The following is a 21,859-nucleotide window of genomic DNA, read 5'->3' on the forward strand; positions in this document are numbered from 1 at the left end:
CCAAATCCAAACATTTTAGTTTTCATTATTTGCTTTTATTTTTTGTTTTGTTTGTAAACACTTTTATTTACCCACTAAAAGTAAAAAATGTATCTAATATTATGAAAGAGTAAAATTTTAGCTAAAAAAAATATCTAAAACAATCATTTTCTTAATAAAAAATAAATAAACGCTAAGACATTGAAAATTCGCACATATTTTGCTAGAAAATTATGTAGAAATTCTTAAATCATCAAGTATTTTTAAAGTTGCGCACATTTTGTTTGAAATTAATCATGTTTTTAACTTTATCAGAAACTTAGTTCAAAGAAATGCAATCATTTCAGCACACATATTTCACGAAATTCACAAAACCAATTTGATATTGCGATTTCACATTTTCATGGAAGAGCAGACACTTTCCAAAATTAGCTAAGTTTTTGACTGAATTACCTACAAAAACTAGTGAACCTAGTAGGTTACCCTGGAAGGATGTATAAAATGTGTTTATATCTGAGTAAAATTTGAAGAACTTTTGCAAAATAAATTCATTTTAAATTGTGCTACGCCTAAAAGTAGACATTTTTAAATTTTAAATTTAGTATTTAGCATACCTTTATTATCTACAGAATCGATAACTATAGTTCTTTTGAAAAAAAAAACAAAGTCCTTTAAAAAAAAAATGATTTTGTAATGCTTGCATTGACGTGACAAATTAGATTTGTATTCAAATTAATTCATACGAAACTTGGTGTAAATAGATGCAATTATTTACCTGCACAAATATCAATATTTAGTTATTTATGTCAACGTTTTTGATTTACAAATTCAGTGACAAATATTTTAGCTCAAGGCTCTATACGGTGTTACTTAATTAGATCAATGATTCATTTCTATCTATATTAATATGCGTTTGTATAAAATCATAACGAGTGTGAGAGAAAAGATTAAATTTTAATTTAATTAAATATTTTAAATTCTTTCAAGTTACAAAAAAATAAAAATAATGTGTAAGGACTTGACAAATTAAATACCTACTGAAGCTATTAAAATATATATATATTTTTGTTTTGATTAATTTCATTTCAAATAACAATTAAGTTCAAATTATGTCTGTATTATGTGATATACATGATCCTACGGAAACTTTTTTAATTCCTTTTTAAGTCAAAAAATTACTTTTTTTTTAACGAACAATTAATTTAATTATTATTTAAGTAATCAAGTAATCCACACCCAACAAACTTAAAAAAAAAAAAATAAAAATCCAAACAAAAAAAAATAAAACAAATTTAAATAATGTATTTCCACCGAATACTCTATAAATACGGATTGCACCGAAAGAAATGTTAAAAAATAATTAAAAAATTATGTAGGTACACCTACAAAATGAATTAAAAAAAAAAAAAAAAACAGTCATAAGAACGTTAAAATTTTGCAACAAGAGAATACTTTTTTTTTTTTTGCATACCATCTTTATGCTAAAATTATGATAACAGTGGTCTACAAAATTTAACAAAATTTTCCCCACAAAAAGCAAAATTTATTTTTTTTGATGGTTTTCGGTGTGCTGAACTGAAATCTAAAGTAATATAAATTCCATACATTTATGTTTAAAAAATAGTAGTCAAAAAACGTTTTTTTTTTTGCATTTTCTAACGGTAATATTTAAAAAACGGGAGCTGATCGAATGTTTCTGAATGTTTCCGATTCGAGTTCAGCACATAGAAAAAGTATATATTTGTATCAACCAAAATCCTTGTAGACTTGTATAACCGTTAACGACATAAATAAGAAAAATACAAATAATAGTATTATATTGAGAGTAAGGAAATAGTTTAGGCTTACGATCTGGATCCTTCTTTATATCCACGAATTGTATGCGAGCCTAGTATTAATGCCATCATATTATATGGTTCGCAACGGGAAAACGACGAAGTTACGAATACCAGAGTTACAGGCGACAGAGTTACGAGCGTCAAAGTTACGCGAAACCGAAGTTACGAAAAACTAGAGTTACGAATTCTAAAGTTATGTTAAGCTATGACATGTGATTTTTGGGTTGGCAACAATTGCGATTAACGATATGGAATTACAAACAAGAGATTAACATTTTTCTCATTGGTCAGAATTAAATGAGTTAAGCGAAAATGGGTGTTATTTAATCTTGTAAAATTTTGATTGGATAGATATAGATATACAAAGTGGGTATCACAAAATATGCTATGAATATAGGTGCAATATTAGTTGGACAAATAAGAAGTTAATTTCAATTATGTCCCCCAAACTTACATAAGTATACTTATGTTTTTTTTTCTATTTCAACGTTTTTGCGATCTTCTCACAAAAACAAAACCATATATGTATATCTATACCTACCTACACAGAGAAAAATATGACCCGCTAAAAACTAAAGCTATGATTACACGGTCAACGAAATCGGTCAACGCGTTGACTCTATGACGTCAAGAAAAAATACATATTCTCTCTGTCATCTCACCGTCAACGTTCACAGTGTCAATGCATAAAACATTGACTATCACACGATTGACACTATTGCGTCAATGTTGTCCTAAATTACGTTGACGCGCAGGTGTGTCAATGTGACCTTTACTTAGCAGTGTCAACGAGTTGACTCGCAAAACTTTGTTGATCACACTGTTTAAAACAAAGCAAAAATTTAAATTTTCCAAAGATATTTTGTAAAAATAAAAAGCGGAGAAAATGAGATTTGAAAAAAGCTCTCATAGAAAATTAAACGAAAATTTGTTTGACATGGTCGCATTGAAATGTAAATATTTCGAGATATACGCAATGGACTTTTAAGATAAAAGTCTTAAATGAATTCTAATAAGATTGTTGAACAAATATAAATGTAAAATTACTAAAGTTTTGCCAAAAAATTAGAAAAAAAAAATAAGAAAGTTTCGACTTTTGATTTTAAAAAAATCAAAAAAATCAATATGGCCACCTTCAAACGCTTATAGCATAGGAACGCCGCACCCAATGTTAATGGTAATGGTCTTAAAATGTAGCTTAGAATATGCAAATGGTTTTTGGATTTTTGTAAAAAAAAAAAATTTGCATCCAACATGGATGCCATGACCATACCGAAAAAATTTGTTTTTGTAACAAAAACAACAAAAAGGTGAAATGAGAACCTGCCTCCAAAACGGTACACCATTAAAAAAATCGCCCTACAAAAAAAGTTTCCAATCCAACTTTCATCACATTTCTATCCAAAAAACAGTGTCAATATGAAACGATGACACGGTATTAAATTCTGCCGAGTCAACGCTGGGACAGGGTCAGTGCGATGACACCCAGTCCTAAAACCCTGTCAACGCGTCCCAATGAAATTGACAGAGAGATTACACGGTCATCGAAAATAGTCAATGCGTTGACCCAAAAATGTGTGTCAACGCGAGTGTCATCGTACTGGTCAACGCAATGACAACAGTTTTCGTTGACGATCACACGAATGGACACTCTTGGGACAGATTGTGACGTCATTTTTACGTCAGAGAGTCAACGCGTTGAACGATTTCGTTGACCGTGTAATCATAGCTTAACAGATTGCCATATTGTTTTACCTTCCATACATTTCATAAGGCAACGATTAATAAGGTTTTTTTAAGGAGATTTCTTATTATTTTTATAGAGAAAATCTTATTAAAATTTTACTGAAAAGTTGATTTTTTTTTGCAACTTAGCACTAGAACAAAAATCGCGATCAATATTTTCATGGCAGGTTGGTTCAGCTGGTAAGGTGGGAGACTAATGATTTGAAGTCTCCAGTTCGATTCCCAGCCTGGTCATCGTTTTTTTTTTATTTTTTTGCAGATTTTAAAACAATAAGGAAAACCCGATTGTTTTAATAAGGTTTCCTTCTTGGATGAAAACCATAGAGAAATCTTATTGTTTTTGTTCTACTTTATGTGGTCTATTTTTCTCTGTGTATCCAATCAAAATTTTACAAGATTAAATAACACCCATTTTCGCTTAACTCATTTAGTTCTGACCAATGAGAAAAATGTTAATCTCTTGTTTGTATTTCCATAATTCCATATCGTTCCTCGCAATTGTTGCCAACCCAAAAATCACATGTCATAGCTTAACATAACTTTAAAATTCGTAACTCTAGTTTTTCGTAACTTCGGTTTCGCGTAACTTTGACGGCCGTAATTCTGTCGCGCGTACCTCTGTTATTCGTAACTCCGTTACCATTTCGTTCGCAACTGTTAAATATGATTTGAGCCTTGCAAATTAGTTTTTGAGCTCCATTCGCAAATGTAGGTAACATTGAATTTTGTAGTAAAGATTTACGAACTATTGCTTTAGGCATCTTCGCAAATGATCGCAGATTTAAAAACTTATTCGCGATAAAGTAACGGAAGTCAAAAAGAGCTTCTGAATTTCATTTTCCTGCTTCTACAATTGTTTGATATTTTCGCAAATATTGCCAGGTAAGTTAATTGATTTGAGATAGTGTAAATTTGCGATCTTGAAAAGCAAAAAGTAATGATTTGCCAGATTTTACCGCTACAAATGCTAGATGCGATAGCAAATGTTCGCAATTTAATAAAAAAAAACGTGAGCGTCATAAATATTCACAAATGGATTGCGAGATTTATTTTCGTATTTTTACAAATGAATACCAGTATAAATGGTTTGCAAATTGTACAAAATTAAATGGATGAATGAAGACTTGCAATTTAGGTCTAGTAAAAGCTTACGAGCTTATTTTGTGTACCATTTTAAATGGTAGACATTATTACAACGTTCGCAGACTGACAAAGTTGTTTTGCGTTCTGGGTACGTTAGCAAAAAAAGGGCTTGTGAACTACGTTTTCGTGCTCCTACAAATGGCTGATATTTTCGCAAATAATTAAAATAATCAAATTTGATTTGCGAGAATGCAAAACTGCTATTGATCCTATACACAGTAAAGAGTATTTGGTTTACGAGTTTCATTATTTACTGGTTGCTGTGCGTTAGTGATCTAGGTCTTGCAAAATATCTTTAAATACCTTGTTTCAAAAAAATTCATGTATTTTTCAATACCAAAAAAAAAAAAAAAAATTAAACTTCTTCAAAAATCCAAAACCTTAATTTTTTATATTTTTTTTTTTAAAGTTTTTACATTGACTTTTTGTTACAAATTTTTTATTAGAATTGGTTTGGAGTAAGTAAGAAATCAAGCTAAACAAATATCGTTATAGTCATTTTTGAGTTAATTATGCAAGTTTTTTTCAATTTGGTTATTTTTATTTTATTAAAGACAAAACATGTTGAAATTTGTTATAAGTATGACTCAAGTTATTTAACAAAATTAAAAACTGATCCACGACTTTAAAGGATACCAATATTTCTGACCATCTGCTCAGCACTAAGTTTTACGATACCCCTATACATAATTATGTAAGTTTAACATCTCCTCACTTTAACACATGATCCAGGAAATTGACTATTAGAACAAATAACTTCACTTGTAACTTCAACGCCATTGATTCACTGCCATATATCATCATCTGCCAGTAAGACCAATTCTCTAATCATTGCTTTGATTTAAGTTTGTCCTTATGTTTGGAAGTTTGGCCAAAATTAGCAACTCAACAAAGTGTCATCTGCTTTCACCATTCACTTATTCTGCTTGTGCCAGTGTAGTAGACTCATAAGTTCGTCACATGTGGTGGGCTCTACCATTGCTGCAACATTCTAATTAGCCAAAGCAACACACTATACCACATCCGGTTCACAGTGTACAAAAAACTATTCCCTCATCCAGTCATCTGTTTTTGTTTCTCTGTATCAATGTGTACCCTTCAATTATGCTGATTATAGTGTTGAAGTTGAAGCACCTAATCCATAAAGTTTTTCCATTTTTTTTTGTTTCATTTTTATTTCTAATTTCTCCCAAGAGCGAACGCTGCTCGCTCTCTATCCTTGTAACGTAGCATAGAATATAAGTGCATCCGCTCCTACTTTGAAGCACCACTCTCCCCGCAGCTAAAACTATATTTTCATCTCATCTTCTTCATATAAACAAAAAAAGATATATAAAAAAAAAGAAGAGGACGGATACAAAAGACACAATAACCCTCTTATTTGTCGTCGTCGTCATCGTCCTCACAAAAGCCGATTATCTATTCCGGCTATATGCAAATGCAACAATGTATACACATTCACATCTACCTTTCCCTGCTTTAGCTGGCCACAAAATGAAAATTGCACTATAAAAGAAGAAGAAGAATTGAAAATCATTTCCCATCCTTAGACTTTAGACAAGTCCTTTCAACCTCCTCCTTCTCCTCCCCGATCCAATTCTAGCTTAGAGAAAAAAAACAGGACGCTTTGTCTTCCTTTAGTTGATGTGCTTTCTTTATTTAAACTTAATCCTTTTTCTTGCCATGTTTCTTGGGCAGTAATCTGAATAACTTTAATCTATTTTTGTGTTCGTGTGTGTGTGTGCGCTCACATGTGCAGGTCGTGTCGGTTGCCCACATTACATGTCGCCGGAAGTTGTTTCAAGGCGAATCTATGGCAAAGGATGCGACGTCTGGGGCGCTGGAGTAATGCTGCATGTGTTGCTGTCAGGACGACTGCCATTCCTGGGATCGGGAAAGCGATTGCAGGATTCTATTGCACGTGGAATGATTTCGGTAAGTTTGCTTAATGGTGTACCTAAATAGCAGCTGTGCGAATCCAGGCGAAGAGAATGCAAACACAATCACAAATGCGTTTTCCATTTTGTCGTCTATGTTCGCCCGGCGGTTATGGGTGTTGTTGCAATGAATTGGTCGTCCTTTTTCACTGCAACACATTTCGTTTTGTCTGTGTGCTCTTACAGTTTGAAGCGCCCGAATGGAAATCGATTTCTTCAACAGCCAAGGACTTGGTTATGAAAATGCTTGCCGCCAATTCACATCATAGACCATCGATAACAGAAGTCCTCGATCATCCCTGGATGCGAGTAAGTAACTGCTTTTTCGGTTTTATGGAAAAGAGAGTCCTTTATTTGATGTGTACATGGTGTCTTTTGTGTGTTTCCTTGTCTTGCTTGTTTCCTTCTAGGATCGAGATAAGTTACAGAGACAGCATTTGGCTGATACTGTCGAAGAGCTAAAACGGTACAATGCCCGAAGAAAATTGAAAGGAGCTGTGCAAGCTATTGCTGGTGGTATTGCAATGGATCCACTGTTTGGTACCGACACTGACTCAAGTAAGTAAAAAACAAGGACAATGACAGGTTCTTGTCTTTTTTCTTTACTATTTTTTTTTTTTTTTTTTTTTATTTTTCTTATGAAAACCCGGTGTGGTTTTATAGAGTTGTTGTCATTTGACAGGAAAGTATTGAAAATTAATTTCCTTGGTCTTTATATTCTCATGCTTATTGCTATTCCTTTTTATATGGTCGGGGCATGGGAGGGTTTTATACCCTTAAAGGAGGCAATTTTCAATTTTGGTTTGCTTAGAAAATTCAGAGTGAAACAGAGTGCACCCTAAAAGTATACTATATATACATGAATAAACGACAAACCAACGAACGAACGAAGGAACAAACAAAACGAGCTGAACGAACGAGCGGAAACAGGCGACAAAGAAGAAAATGGAAAATGAAGCCCTTTTCAGGCTTGAATGTTTACTTCCGTTCGAGGGAAGCTGGTGGTTCCGGCAGAATGTGTTGTATTTTTAATTGGATATTGAGTTATTTGCATTATTTAAGTCTTGGTCTTGACCTTATTTTCTTTTTATTCTTTCATTTTTTTTGTATTTTTTTTTTTACAAAAAAAGGAATAAAAATAAAATGAGGGTGTTGATATTATATTTATTTTTTTTTTCTTTTAAATAAATTTAAAGAACAGTGTTAAAGGAATTTTGTGGGTGCAAAAGAGTATTTTTTTTTTTCGTTCGCCTTTTATTTTTCTTATAACAAGATAAAATATTTATGGGATTTTGGTTTTGTTGTTACAGGAAATTGAAATGAAATTTCTTGGTTATGACACCGGAAATTTTGTACTCTTACCTGATGCTGACCTTAAGCAAAGTTTTAGGTGTTTTTTTTTTTTTTTATTCGCACCGCTGATTTTATTCTTTTAAGCGCTAATATAAATTTTTATAAATTTAAAGGTATTAAAAAATGAAAAAAAAAAATTAATTTTCAGAAGTAGGTACCTCATTAAATAATTAAATATCGAATTTTCAAAGGATTATAATTATGATCCTTTCTAGAGATTTGTATGCCTTTTTTTTTACTTAGGATGATGTTAAGAAGCCGATAATGAGCTACCTTGCTACTTAACTCATTTTTCTTAATGTTTAAAAGATTTTTCAAATTAAGGCTAAACAACAGAGCATATTCATGACGAGAATTAAAATGTTGGGCCGATCAGTTAGATGCAGTTGTACAAAGTCCATGAAATTTAAATAAAAAATAATGAAAATTATTCTTTGTTTACGTTTTTTCTTCTTCTTTATATTGATGACGAGGCTCAAAAAAGTTTTGGTAGCTGTGAAGCAGTAAACGATAGTAATTTCTGCATTGAGAAATGCGATCGAACCTTTTTTTTTGGCTCTGAGGTTATTCAGGTATTGTTTTAGGGTCTTACTTACCAAAAAATGGTTTTCTTATTTTTGCAAGTTTAGGGCCGTGATAAAATATGACAGTGAGCGACAGTTTCTTTCCTTTTTACTATAGTTTCAACAAACAAACAAATATTGCCTAATTTTTCCATTTTCCACGAATCACGAGTAAATATTGTTTAGCTCATACAAAAATTTTATTTTTTTTTAACCCAAAAAAGTGTTTTGTTAAAGTAAGAACTTCATACCTTTACCATTTTTATTAAAAAAAATCGCGAGATTCTAAGGACCAATTTCAAATCGCCTAAGAGAAGCGGGACAGAGGACCCAAAAAGGAAGTTAAAATCCTGAGAACCCGCGAAGGGGGAAAGGCATGATACTTTTAATTTAAAAAGCTGTTAATATTGGGGAAAATAGTCAAAAAAATCGGATAAAAAGATAATTTTATTATTTTCAATTTTCTCAAAAACTAGAAGGCATAGAAGCATCTGGTTTTCAGTATTTGATAAGAAATTGATTGAGGCAGTTTATTGCATTGATTAATTTCATATTTAAAATGACAGTCTTGGCAAAAATAGTATTTAATGTGTTTTTTAAAAACTTTTTCCCCCAAATTTTGACTTTGAAGTTGATTATTTCGAGAAAAATTAATTGAAATAATTTGATCTAAAAACTAAAATTAAGTGTACAATTCTGGCTTTTCAGAAAGATATCAGTTACAACTGTAAGTATTGCCGTTGATTTTTAATAATTTTTTTTGTATCTTACGTCATATTTTAGAAAATTGCCCCTCCCGCCTAAACGAGGGGAGATAGACCCCTCCTCCGATAATAAAAAATAATTGTATTGAACTCCTCTACAAAATACCGTTATCAATTCTTGTCGCCTAAGTTATCGTACTCGTGCCGAGCCTCATTATCGTTTTATGTAAAAATTTGAATCATCAAAATAAAAAATTGCAAAAAAACAGCTTAAAAGTGAAAAAATCATCACGAAACTATTTTTATTAAAAAGATCATAATTTTTTACTTCAAAAACAGTTTAAAAAAAAAAAAACAAAAAAATGTTTTTTTTAGAAAAAAAAAAAAATAAAATGTGTTTTTCACCTTTTTTGTAATAGATCAGCTTAAAATGGACCAATTTCATTTTTAATAACGGTTTTGGAAAGGTCTAAATATCACCCTACAAATGCAAAAAACATTCATTCAATTATGTATAAAGTCGCAAGAAATATGCAAAAAAGTAATTTAACATCATGTTTTTTTTAACTCTCAAAAATTGTGTGACTTAGAGCCGATTTTTCAATCTTCTAATAAACAGTCAGTTAACTGTTCGACGAATAAAGTTATTAGGCTCATAAACAATCAGATAAAAACATTGAATTTTTCAATCAAGAATAATTTATTCTATAGAATAACAAACAAAAATTGTCAAATTCAAAAATATTTAAAATTAAACGTCATTTTTATTCATGATTGTTTTTGTTTTCTTGTGTTCCACTGTATTTTTTTCAAAATTCTTTTAAAAAGCTTTGACAACTGACACAATATTTTTTTTTAGATTATTCCTTAGAATAATTTTTATTCGTCTCTGAAAGAAGCAGATAGTTTTATTCTTAGGAATAAGCTATATCTGCCTGTTGAAAAATTGATTTTTTCTCTATCCTTGGGAATAAGTACTAACTGACTGTTTAACTGACTATTGAAAAATTGGCCCTTAGGGAATTAATTCATTCTACTCACTTGCTAATTTTTTTGGGGGATTATTTATATACAGAAGTTCATATTTTGAGCTAAGGAACCGGTAAAAAATGACACAAATAGATTTTAAGACATAGGTATTTTTCGTATATTCTTTTCACATGGAATTACTTTCCTAACTGAACAGTTCCTGAAATTTCATTATTTTTTTAGCTTGAATTTCGTTCTTCTATGGTTAAGAATATGGGAAAGCAAAAAAAAGGAAATTTTCGCCATTTTTCCGATTGGGGCCTATCTTGTTTAGAACAGATCCGAATACAATTCAGGGTGTCCGATAGAGAATGGACAACCCTATAACGGACAACCAGGCCTCGGATCGATGAGTACTTTTTAGATTTAATTTATGATGGTGTTTCCAACAATCCTACCAATTTTCAGTTTGCTGGGAATTAATGTAACCTCACCCCCTTATTTTAGTCTAATTTGACCGGACTATATGCCCAAATAAAAAAATGTTATCAAGCTAAACGGACAAATCCATTCTTTTTTTTAAATATACTAAATTATTTATTTGAAATTGTTAATATTTCATAAATAATAAAACCACGAAAAGGTTTTAATAATCACATAATATTATTTGTTTGCCAATTACCTCATGGTTAGCATGAAGAAATATTTCAAATATGTATTTATTAATCATCCTTGTCAAACAACAACTCTGCTCATTTTTCACTTGCTACTTAATTTATTTTGATTTTTTTGTTTGAAAAATAAGTCAAACTGAAATAAACAATTTAAAATTAAAAATTTTGTTTTCTTGTTTGAATTTTAAAATAAAAAAGTGCCTATTGGAACAGCATCAGAAACTTTAAACGAATGGGCTGATGAAGAGGCTGGCCTCGAAGCTGTTCAACGAGTAATCGATTCTTTAGATGATATCTATGCTCTACAAGACACATTTGTGGATCCAGAAGTTCTAAGAGAAATGTTGCGGGACAACAAACTCCATCAACTACTTCAGGTATGAACCTGCCACCTCTCCTAAGCTTAACCATTTTAGTCTTCTTAAAATGCAACATTTGACGACATAAAATTTTAATGACTTTTCAACTTTAATTTATTTTTTTTTTCTATTTCAGCTTTACGATCGAATTAGTTGCAACGTTATGTCACCATCTAGAGCACCGCCAGGAGATGCGGTTACACGAAGCCGTGATGCTATCGATGCGCTGTCATCGTCAACTAGCCACAAATATGCGCGGGAAAAAGCGGAGCTGATGCAGCTGCTGGTATCACCACATTTACAGGTAAGTGAACTTAAAAAATTATGTCGAAATAAAAAATGTCCTTTTTTTTCTTGAAACCATATCTCAACCCATACCGCCACTGCTGGTACTCCCACACTATAATACTCCTTGTGCTTTAAGTCCTTCGTGACATTTATTCAATTTCCTGGGACAAAAAACGACCATAACAGAAAATGGGCAATTTGTTAACACAAAATTGTTTTATAAAGTGCTAAAGTGTATGATTTATGTGTTTTCAAGTTGAATTATGTTGTGTTGTGTTCTCACAAGGGAAGGAGTCTTATTTTTTTTGTTTTGTTTTTTATTTTATACCTGTTGTCCTGTTCCTGCAATAATATTTGCCTATATGTCATTATCATCTATCCGCCGCCTGGCCGAAAGCAAAAGGGTCATTTTTTATTTTATTTCTTCTCCTTCCTAAAATGTAATACCCAAGTCTTGTTAAGCAACAACTTAAGTATACAACATGTTGTAAAAAGAAATCACTTACCCCTAAATAAATGTCTATTTTGGGTCATTGGGATGACGATATGTTTTTTTTTTTTTTATTATTATTTCTTATGGTTTGTTAGTTTTGTTAGATTTTAATGGTAGATGTTGCAATTTGAGTATAAACAACTTATTACATAGCTTCTTTGGGATTAGCAAGCATTCCAGATCGATTTAGTATTAATTTACTCAAATATAAAAAAAAAAAAACAAGCAATTTCTTGCAAGTTTGAGGATATGAGAACATAAAAAAAAACTATTTACATAGTTTGTAACAAAGTTTAAGACAAATTTGGATGAGTCAGATTTTCAAATATTTTATATATATGTAATTACAATTCAATATTACTTATCTACAAACTGACTACGATATAAAAATGTTTTGAAAGTTTTTTTCTCGTTTATATTTACTCATTTTATTTGTATGTATTTTCAAAATTTTAACTAAATGTCTTTTAAGCATGTCAAAAAAAAAAAAAAATAAATTTTGGACTTTGAAACAATTCTTATCGCTGTTTTAGAAATTGTACGCTTCTTCCTTAAACGGAGGGGGCAATACGTTTTTATTTTCTTAGCCTTGTAATTCTTAAATATTCTCCCATTTTATGGTGGGAAATATTCCTTACTACAAGTATGAAATACCTATACGAAAATTAAACTTAATTATAAAACTAATGTAGATACTAGCGTCTAAAATCTTTCTAATTACTTTCCACCTTTGGTATAGTTATGCAAGGAATTGTTGATATGCAATAGAGCATCGGTTCTCAACCTTTTTTATTGATTTTTTAATTACAAAAGGGCAATGAGGTGCTTTTTTATGTAATATTATGGGTCGTAGGCCGGAGCGAAATTTAATTTTCTGGAAATTGGAATTCAACCCCCCGCAAAAGTTGTATATACCTAGTCCTAAAACTAATGTTATATTTTTTTATTTATTTCCCACCGCTAGGGGTCGCGCATTGCTATGCAAATATTTATGTTTCCCTGTAGGTATTGTATTTTTGTTTTGTTTTTTTTTTTTTAATTTAAAAAAATTTTTTTTTCAGTATAGATACTAAAAAGGATTATACAGGGTGTCCCAAAAGTAATAGATCAAACGAAGTATGCTGATAGGCCAACTTTAGGGCTCTCAGAATTTGGTAACTTATTCATCCCAAATCTTTACGGTTTTCTATTTAATGCAGTTTTTGTGAATTTTCGATAGATTCCGACTTTGCAACAGTATTTTGCTTTTTCCGCTCATAATTGATTTTTGTTTTTTACATTTCTTTCACTAAAACATTGCCTAATAATAAGGAATAAGAAAATATTGTTGCAAAGTCGGGATTTATGGAAATTTCACAAAAACTGCATTAAATCGAAAACCGTAAAGATTTGGAATAAACAAGTTACCAAATTCTGAAAGCCCTAAAGTTGGTCTATCAGCATACTTCGTTTGATCCATTGCTTTTGGGACACCCTGTTTATAATTAATAAGGAACTAAATTAAACAAAAACAAAAAAAAAAAAATAACTTTATAAAACTAAAGTATTTAACTGAAAAATATTTAAAAAATATTTTTTCTCCGTAAGCCCTGATCTATATCGTTGGTTTTCTGGGCCAATTTTTTCTGGGTTCGATTGCAATGAGAAATATCTAATGGAGGCTGTTTAAAGAAGAATAAATGCGCATAAATTAATTACAATTTTTTTAATGCAAAATTTATATGTGTTTAATAAGCCCATTTTGTTCTATGTTTTTTCAATTTTAAATTCGAATGCGCGACCCCTAGCGGTTCTTGAATCAAATGCAAGTTTTGCGGGGATATGTTTTTTTTTAATTTGGTTTTTTCTCCATACAATCTCCGCCAACTGACAATATTTTTTGTTAGGGGTCCGCACACTCTCAAACGTTGAGAACCGTTGCAATAGAGTATACATAAAGAAAAACCTGAAATAGCCGAATAACAATAATCTTACATCTTGAAGGCCCTAGTAAAAATGCTAAGTCTATTCATTGAAATGTTGTTAAGCTAAAAAGTCTACAATTGGGTGAAGTTAATCATGTGGTGAGGAAGCGCAGTGCGTAGTGTACTGGCATCTGAACTCGCATGGTCTAGGCTCAATACTCAAGTATTGTTATTATTATTTTCGTTGAAATCATTTAAGTCGTTAACAAGGAAGCCAAAAATGAAAAAAAAAAAAACCGTTTTGTAATAAGTACTGTTGAAAATAACTTATTTATCAAAATCGTAACAGCTGATTTTTAACATTTTAATTTTATTTAAAACGACTTTGAAGTTGTGTAATCTTTAATTCGACTTTTAACATGCCTTTAAAAGTTTTGGAATTTAGCTGGGTTCTTAACTTTTCCATATGTTGTTCATTATTCGAAAAAAAAATTTTTTCTTGAGTAGCTTTTTAAGCTAATTATGTAATTTATCCCCGGAAAATAAGAAAAACCAATCACTGTTTTCCTTACGATGTAATTCAAATTTTGAATTAAAAATCAGGGAAATTGCAAATACGGGACAATCACGGGGCAAATTTCAAAATACGGGACACTTATTCTTAAATAAAAACCCGGGACAAGCTATAGAAATACGGGACAGTCCCGGGTAAACCGGGACGGATGGTCACCGTAGCTATACCACGCTGACTTGATTTTTCTTTCTTTGTTTTTTGACAAATTATTATTTTTTTTATGAATTTTATTATTTTCTGATCCTAAGAAGTGTTATGATTAAATAAATAATTTTTATTATTCTAAAAAGTATTTTTTTTTTTAAATTTAATCCTAGCAAAGTCAATAAGTGTGTTGTTATCGGAAGGTTAAAGTCTAAAAGACATAATGAACCATTAAACCATTGGATATTTCTATTGTAACGGGTGTGACACAGTTACTTCATTTGTAGTTCCTCGTTTGTGTACTATTCACTAAATAAGGTTTTAAACATCTTTAGCAACTAATAAATTTAGTAGTTATTATACTTTAAACCTACATTTGTCTTGAAATGTCACAATATATTAAAATAAGATGTAACGGGTGTGACGTTAGAAAATCGATTCAGTCTACTTCGGGGACTTTTAGAGGCCTTATTGCGATCTCCAACTATCAACTGATAGAGTTGAAAAATAGGTACTCTAATTTGGTGCTGTAAAACCTATTTTATGGGAAAACAATATTAAAAAAAATTAATAAAAGAATTAGTCGATATTTGCTTTAAAAAATGCTTTAAAAGAATTATTCACAGACGCAGGTCGCAGCTCATATGAATGGCACTAAACTTTTTAATCATTTTATTTCTGTACTGAAAGTTCTTCTCCTCCTTCTAAAAACGCTAAATTTGATTTTTGCATTTAAAATCCTGTTTTTTCCCCCAAAAGCGTTGTTGCCCGGCAGGCTTATTTCGGTGAAAAGTTATTTTATAGAACAAATGTCTACCTATTTTAAAGTGTTTAATTTAAAGTGTGACCTACTAAAACCCCCAAATCCATAAAATACAAAAAACCTCCCTTTCACATATACAACTTAAACATGAAACATTTACATTAAAAATAAATACAATAAAGCAATCTTGATGAAATCATGTTTCGCCCCTAATGTTATACTGATAACTTAATTTCCCTTCCTTAATTAATTCCCTAATTCATCATAAACCCTGACCTCCATTTCGCCCTTGCACAATCCAGTATAGAACATAGTTGTAGTCTGCCAAGGCATCCATCACCATCAATGTTTCCATAATGAGATGTTACACTATGATCCCAACCTTCGTCTATAATTAACTTGGACCTGTCGTAATTAGAATACTTTCTGTTATTTTATTAAAGTGCCGGAAATAAGCCCCCCCTCCTCCTACACTATTATAGTCTTCAAGGCTCATTCACAATAGTCACTTTATAGTATATTCAACTCATGGTAAATTTTCGAACTTCGAATAAGCTTACTCTCTCTCCCTGGGTGTAAAGGAACGGAAAACTTTCATTTCCCTCGTCACGAAAGTTCTTCTATTTTCTACCAGATGTAAAAAGTGGCGCTAGAAACACTAGATTTCAGCCATCCCTCCCACCCTCTCTCGGAGGACTCATAAAAAAACACACAAACACAGATATTATGCAAATAAAAGCCATGTGTTGATGTTGTATTGATGAATATTATGATGATGATGCAACACTTGTGTTGTCATAAAAACCCTCCTCTCTCTCTTTCTCGCCGTTTCACTCTCGCTCTCTCTCTCGCCCAGTTGATGACACTTCTCGGTTGAACGGGCGACGAGGGTGTGCAGTTCGTTCCTTCCATGTTGTTGCATTCAGAATTAAATAGTTTGATTTCTTGGGCCATCTGCCATCACCATAACCATCAACCATCAACCCCGGGGACACATTCCAGTGAAAAACTAGCTTTTTGCGCTCGAATGGGCGGCGGCGGCGGTAATGGAGGAGGAGGTAGCAAAAATAGTTCCAACAAAACAGCTGTTTGGCAAAAAAAAGCAAAAAATCGCGCCTACATCGAGCATCAGCTTCGTCCTTGTCATCGTTCAGAAGAAAGAGAAAGCGTTGCAAAGTAAAAGCTGAAGGCATCACGTGTCCGATTTTTAATGAAGACTTGACAAGGCAAGTCACTATCGCGCGCGGTATTGGATCAAGAAAAAAAACGAAGGAAATCTCAGAATTTATTCCCAGCCGTCTTGCAATGCATTTTTTCTCCTGGCCCGGTAGTTGAGCCTGTGCAGTTTTTATAAGGAAATTCGTAAGGATTAATGGACACGGACCAACACACACATACATACAGACAAACGCGAAGTGAAAGAAAACTCTTTGCGAGGAGGAGTAGCCTCTTTATTCGGATTAAAACGTTGACCTAGTTCGTAGTGTTTGTTTAGATTTGAGCGCTCCATTTATTTTGCCAGGAGAAAAGACTCCTGCTGCTGTTGCCCTTATCGTCCATGTTGTCGTCGTAGTCGCTATAGTCGCAGTCGGAGTGGTTCTGTTTGTGTATTTATGCATTTAGATATGTAATGATGAAAAGGGAGAGCTAGGCTCTGTGATCCTTTTTAAAGTGTTCACAAGTTGTTTTGTCCCGAACTCGAACGGGACGACGGAATTCCATGTTCGACAGTAACAACAACAAAAGCGAATAGTGCGCGCCATTTCAATCGAAACTAGGTTCCCTCTATCCCCCCTCGTTAAAAAAAAATCGCGCGCTATTTATTGCATGACTGTTGACCTAAGTCATCATCAACAACAACATAGTGGCAGTGTCGATGGGAAGCAATGTCAATCGGGTGTCCATTTTCTTTTATGGAAGAGGCGTCATCGAAATCAACCCCACCGATAGACCAGTGGATTGGTTCGGAAACGGCACAACTCATTCCGCCTTACATCATACGCTATTATAACAACCTCCATCAAAAGGTATGAAAAAATTTGAATGGGTTTTTCTAAAATGTTAAATGGCCTTCCCCAAGGGGATGGGGAGACTATGCCTCTGGCGATATATTGTCTTTGCTACTGCTTTTGCTGTATATATGTGGTTGTTCATGTTCACAACATCCTTGCGCGCACGTACTTATATTAAATAGAAAAGGAATATTAATCACGTTATACACGTACATATGGAGATGTGTTTAATGTTCATCATCGAACAGTCAAAACTCCGTATTTGTAATTTTCAAAGTTAACATGGAAAACTAAATCTGTACAAAATATCCACTTTTCTTCATGTTAAGTTTCTTGAATTGGTGGGAGATTTATGTCAAATATGTATTATATTTTCAGTTCAAAATTGAAGAAGTTTCTGCTAATGTGTTAGAAAAACGGCATTTGTGTTGTTTAAAGAGACTTTAAAATGTGTACCCACCATTGCAACCCAAAATGTTTCGCCGCCCTGTTCTATAAGTTTGATCTTGATTTGATAGACACCAATGCAGTTCTCTATTTCCTGAAGAAATAGATACTTAATAAATATGTTGTACTTGCAGTAACAGATAGTAGCTTGTTACTTGGGGGTTTTAAGTTAAAAAGCAACAATTCTCCTCTTGGAAAACTACGCTCACCATTGAACCTTAACAAATAAAATAGGTTTTTTTTTTATGAACTTTTATGAAAATTTTGTGGACTGGAGACATTCCAAAAATCGTATACGTATAATATATTCATTAGGGTGTTCTTATTTAAGAAAAAAAAAAGAAAACTTTCAAAATTAAATTAATAATAAATTGAAAAAAAAAAACACTAATTTTTTCAGATTTTTATTTGACGCTGGATGGCGCTCCAAAAGGGTTAAAATTTTTTCTCATTTGAAATAGGTATATTTTTGCTTATGAGGTCATTAAACACCTACACCGTATTCAAAAAGGTATAAACCATTTTTCTATAACCAGAGGTTTAGTCAGGACATGTTTTTTTTTGGTCATAAGTCAAACCTTAAACCTTTTTGAGGCGCCCTCTAGCGTCAAAATAAAAATCTGAAAAAAAATTATGGGATTTTTGTTTTATTACTTTGAAATAGTTTTTCCAATTAGGCACTTGATTTTCGAAAAACCCTTAAATAACGATCGTGCTATTGTTCATACAATTTTAACTGAACGTTTTGTCCATGTGGCTTGATGCTATTTACATTTTGAAGCCTCAACGTAACTTTGTTAGACCTTTTTCGACTTTTTCGCACATAAATTGTCTTGGTTGAAAGAAAGTAGCTTTAGAAAATTTATTGAATAGTTGCTGTACCGGCAAAAAGTTTGCTTTAAGTATAAGAACCAAAGACCAAAAAAATCTAGGTACGAAAAAAATTGGATGTATTTTTTTTTTTTTTTTGAAGAAACAGCAAAATTTGTTATTGGTCCCAAAAGCCAATGATTCATTTTATTTTTGGTTTCGATGACTAATTGAACCTTAATACTCAAGTTCTTAGACGTTTTACACGAATTATTTGCTTTTTCGGACCAATTACATACAGATTTTACGTCTCTTCGAGAGCACCTAATTTTTATTTATGAAGACTTTATTTTCGCTTTCTATCCCAAAATTAACGTTTTTACCAAGTTTCATTAGGGTGGGCTATAATTTTTGTTTTCTCTCAAAAGAACAACCTTCTAACCATAGATTCTTGTTTCTAATCTGAAAAGTAAAATAATTGGAAGGAATTAGGTTAGAGGAGGAGCTATAAGATGAGGTACTAACTCATATAGCTTAAAAGAGGGGTACAATAGATCTTATAGGTCGCAGTGCATCTTACACCCCAATACACTGAGGGAAAAGCCACCAAACAACGTAAAATCAATGAAAACCACATTGATTTAACTATTATTCGGAATGATTTTGCGTTGAAGATAAGCATTTTAAAATCAACGTGGAAAAATGGTTAATTTTTGATGGTTTCGTATCTTAAAGTCACATAAATCAAAGTAGTTAATCTTTGAAACAACGACGTTTCAACTTCAATTTATTTTTTCCCTCAGTGTATCAATCAATCAAAACATAATTGCTGAATTTCGATAGGATACCACTATTATTAATTACTTTTTCCAATATACCCACATTTTCTCTACACCTAAAAAAACAACCTTTCACATGAACAAAAATGTATAGACTTATTTTATCCTAAATTCCCATGGGGAGGAAAACATATAATAAATTTCGTTAGGGTACCTTTCATACGATTGATTTTATCGAACTTATCGCGAATTTTCCTTATTTCCCAAAAAACAGAAACACCCTTTCACCTAATTAAGATTTTGTATAGATAGTATTGGTATCAATCCAGCTTTACACTGAGGGAAAAACAACATAAAATCAACAAAAGCCACGTTGATTCAACTATTTTTTGGAATGATTTTGCGTTGAAGACTAAAATTTTAAAATCAATGTAGACTATCGTTAGTTTAAAGTGGTTTGTAGTTATAAAACTTCAAATTGATTGACCATGAATCGTTGCGTTGCAAGTGAGGTAATTTGGTCTAAAACCTGGCCAGAAATATTTGGGCAAATTTTTCACATCAAATGGATACCAAGTGACTTAGAAGTTATTTGGAAGGAAAAATTTTCATTTTCGCGGTACAGTAAAATTCACTTAAGTGCTTACCGACCTACTTCCCGATTAGCTGGGAGAAAACAAATTATTAAAAATCAAAAAATGCACGTACAATCATGTGCTATAACTTTTCTTAAAGCTAGTAATTTAATTTTTATTTTGTTTTTTTTTTTTTTTTTTTTTCGACTCAAGTTGTTTCATTAAATAGTTTTTGAGAAATAGACCAGTGCCGATGCCTTCAAAAACATTAAAAAGTACAAAAAATTCATAGTAGGATGAAACCCATTGGAAAAGGAGGGAAATATGATAAGAATGAAAGCAAAAATAAATTACGGGCGAGCCGAGTTCGGGAAGTGGGTGGGTTGAGTTTTTAATGGTAAAAAATGGTATATCTCGATTTCCGGCAAAACTACAAATCCTATAGAAAAAAGTTGTATCGCAAAGTTGTAGGTAACAAAAAGATCTACAACTTTTGTATCAACAATTTTTTCACATAACCTCAAAATTAATGTGAAAAATTCAAAAAACCGAGTTTTTGGTTTTTTATTTTTATCTTTTTCAAAAACAAAAATTTTTCTACGAAATTTGGTGAAAACTTACCTTATTATGTCCCAAATACACTGTAATTTATTTGATTTAAAATATTAATTTGTTCACCTTATTTTGACTTAATACCAAAAAAACACCCTAATTTTCAATCGAAAATTCACGTGTCAAAATATCAGCTTTTTTCAAAAATTCGGTGAGCATGACGTTCGTTAAAATGTCTATTTTCTGATGGTGTAAAAAAAATTTTACATTAGTATACTATAGAACATGTTCTAGTAAAATTCAAAAAATGAAAAAAGCTTGAATTCGAAAAAAAATTTTTATCATTGTTTACAATTTTGGCCTATTTATTCAAATTTACACTTTAATTACTCAAAAAACGTAAGATTTCATGTAACATTGATTAATCTTACGTTTTTTGAGTAATTAAAGTGTAAATTTGAATAAATAAGCCAAAATTGTAAACAATTATAAAAAAATTTTTCGAATTCAAGCTTTTTTCATTTTTTGAATTTTACTAGAACATGTTCTATAGTATACTAATGTAAAATTTTTTTTACACCATCAGAAAATAGACATTTTAACGAACGTCATGCTCACCGAATTTTTGAAAAAAGCTGATATTTTGACACGTGAATTTTCGATTGAAAATTAGGGTGTTTTTTTGGTATTAAGTCAAAATAAGGTGAACAAATTAATATTTTAAATCAAATAAATTACAGTGTATTTGGGACATAATAAGGTAAGTTTTCACCAAATTTCGTAGAAAAATTTTTGTTTTTGAAAAAGATAAAAATAAAAAACCAAAAACTCGGTTTTTTGAATTTTTCACATTAATTTTGAGGTTATGTGAAAAAATTGTTGATACAAAAGTTGTAGATCTTTTTATTACCTACAACTTTGCGATACAACTTTTTTCTATAGGATTTGTAGTTTTGCCGGAAATCGAGATATACCATTTTTTACCATTAAAAACTCAACCCACCCACTTCCCGAACTCGGTTCGCCCGTAATTTATTTTTCCTTTAATTTTCATCATATTCACCTCCTTTTCCTATGGGTTTCATTCTACTATGATTTTTTTTGGTTTCAAAAATTATCGACCCTGGTCTAAAATCAAGTTTTAAAGATGAAATTTAGAAAAAATTTTTTTTTCGTTTTTAATTGATTTTGTATGAAATTTTGCAATATAATGGACATTTTTTATCATTGTGTAATGATCTGGTAGTTTTAAG

The 21,859-nt window shown here is 31.6% G+C and overlaps 1 protein-coding gene across 3 annotated transcripts in view; it reads left to right on the forward strand.

Moving 5' to 3' along the window:
- LOC129913354 (peripheral plasma membrane protein CASK) overlaps positions 1 to 21,859 on the forward strand; it is a 426,424-nt gene that overhangs the window by 67,664 nt on the left and 336,901 nt on the right. For all 3 annotated transcript variants that reach the window (XM_055991975.1, XM_055991976.1, XM_055991977.1), the window contains exons 8-12: positions 6,466 to 6,641; positions 6,830 to 6,952; positions 7,054 to 7,201; positions 11,105 to 11,283; positions 11,402 to 11,569. In XM_055991975.1, the coding sequence (XP_055847950.1) occupies positions 6,466 to 6,641; positions 6,830 to 6,952; positions 7,054 to 7,201; positions 11,105 to 11,283; positions 11,402 to 11,569 (794 nt within the window). The remainder of the gene's footprint in view (positions 1 to 6,465; positions 6,642 to 6,829; positions 6,953 to 7,053; positions 7,202 to 11,104; positions 11,284 to 11,401; positions 11,570 to 21,859) is intronic.

This window comes from Episyrphus balteatus, chromosome 3 (genome assembly GCF_945859705.1).
Source record: "Episyrphus balteatus chromosome 3, idEpiBalt1.1, whole genome shotgun sequence".
Taxonomy (NCBI): Eukaryota; Metazoa; Arthropoda; class Insecta; order Diptera; family Syrphidae; genus Episyrphus; species Episyrphus balteatus.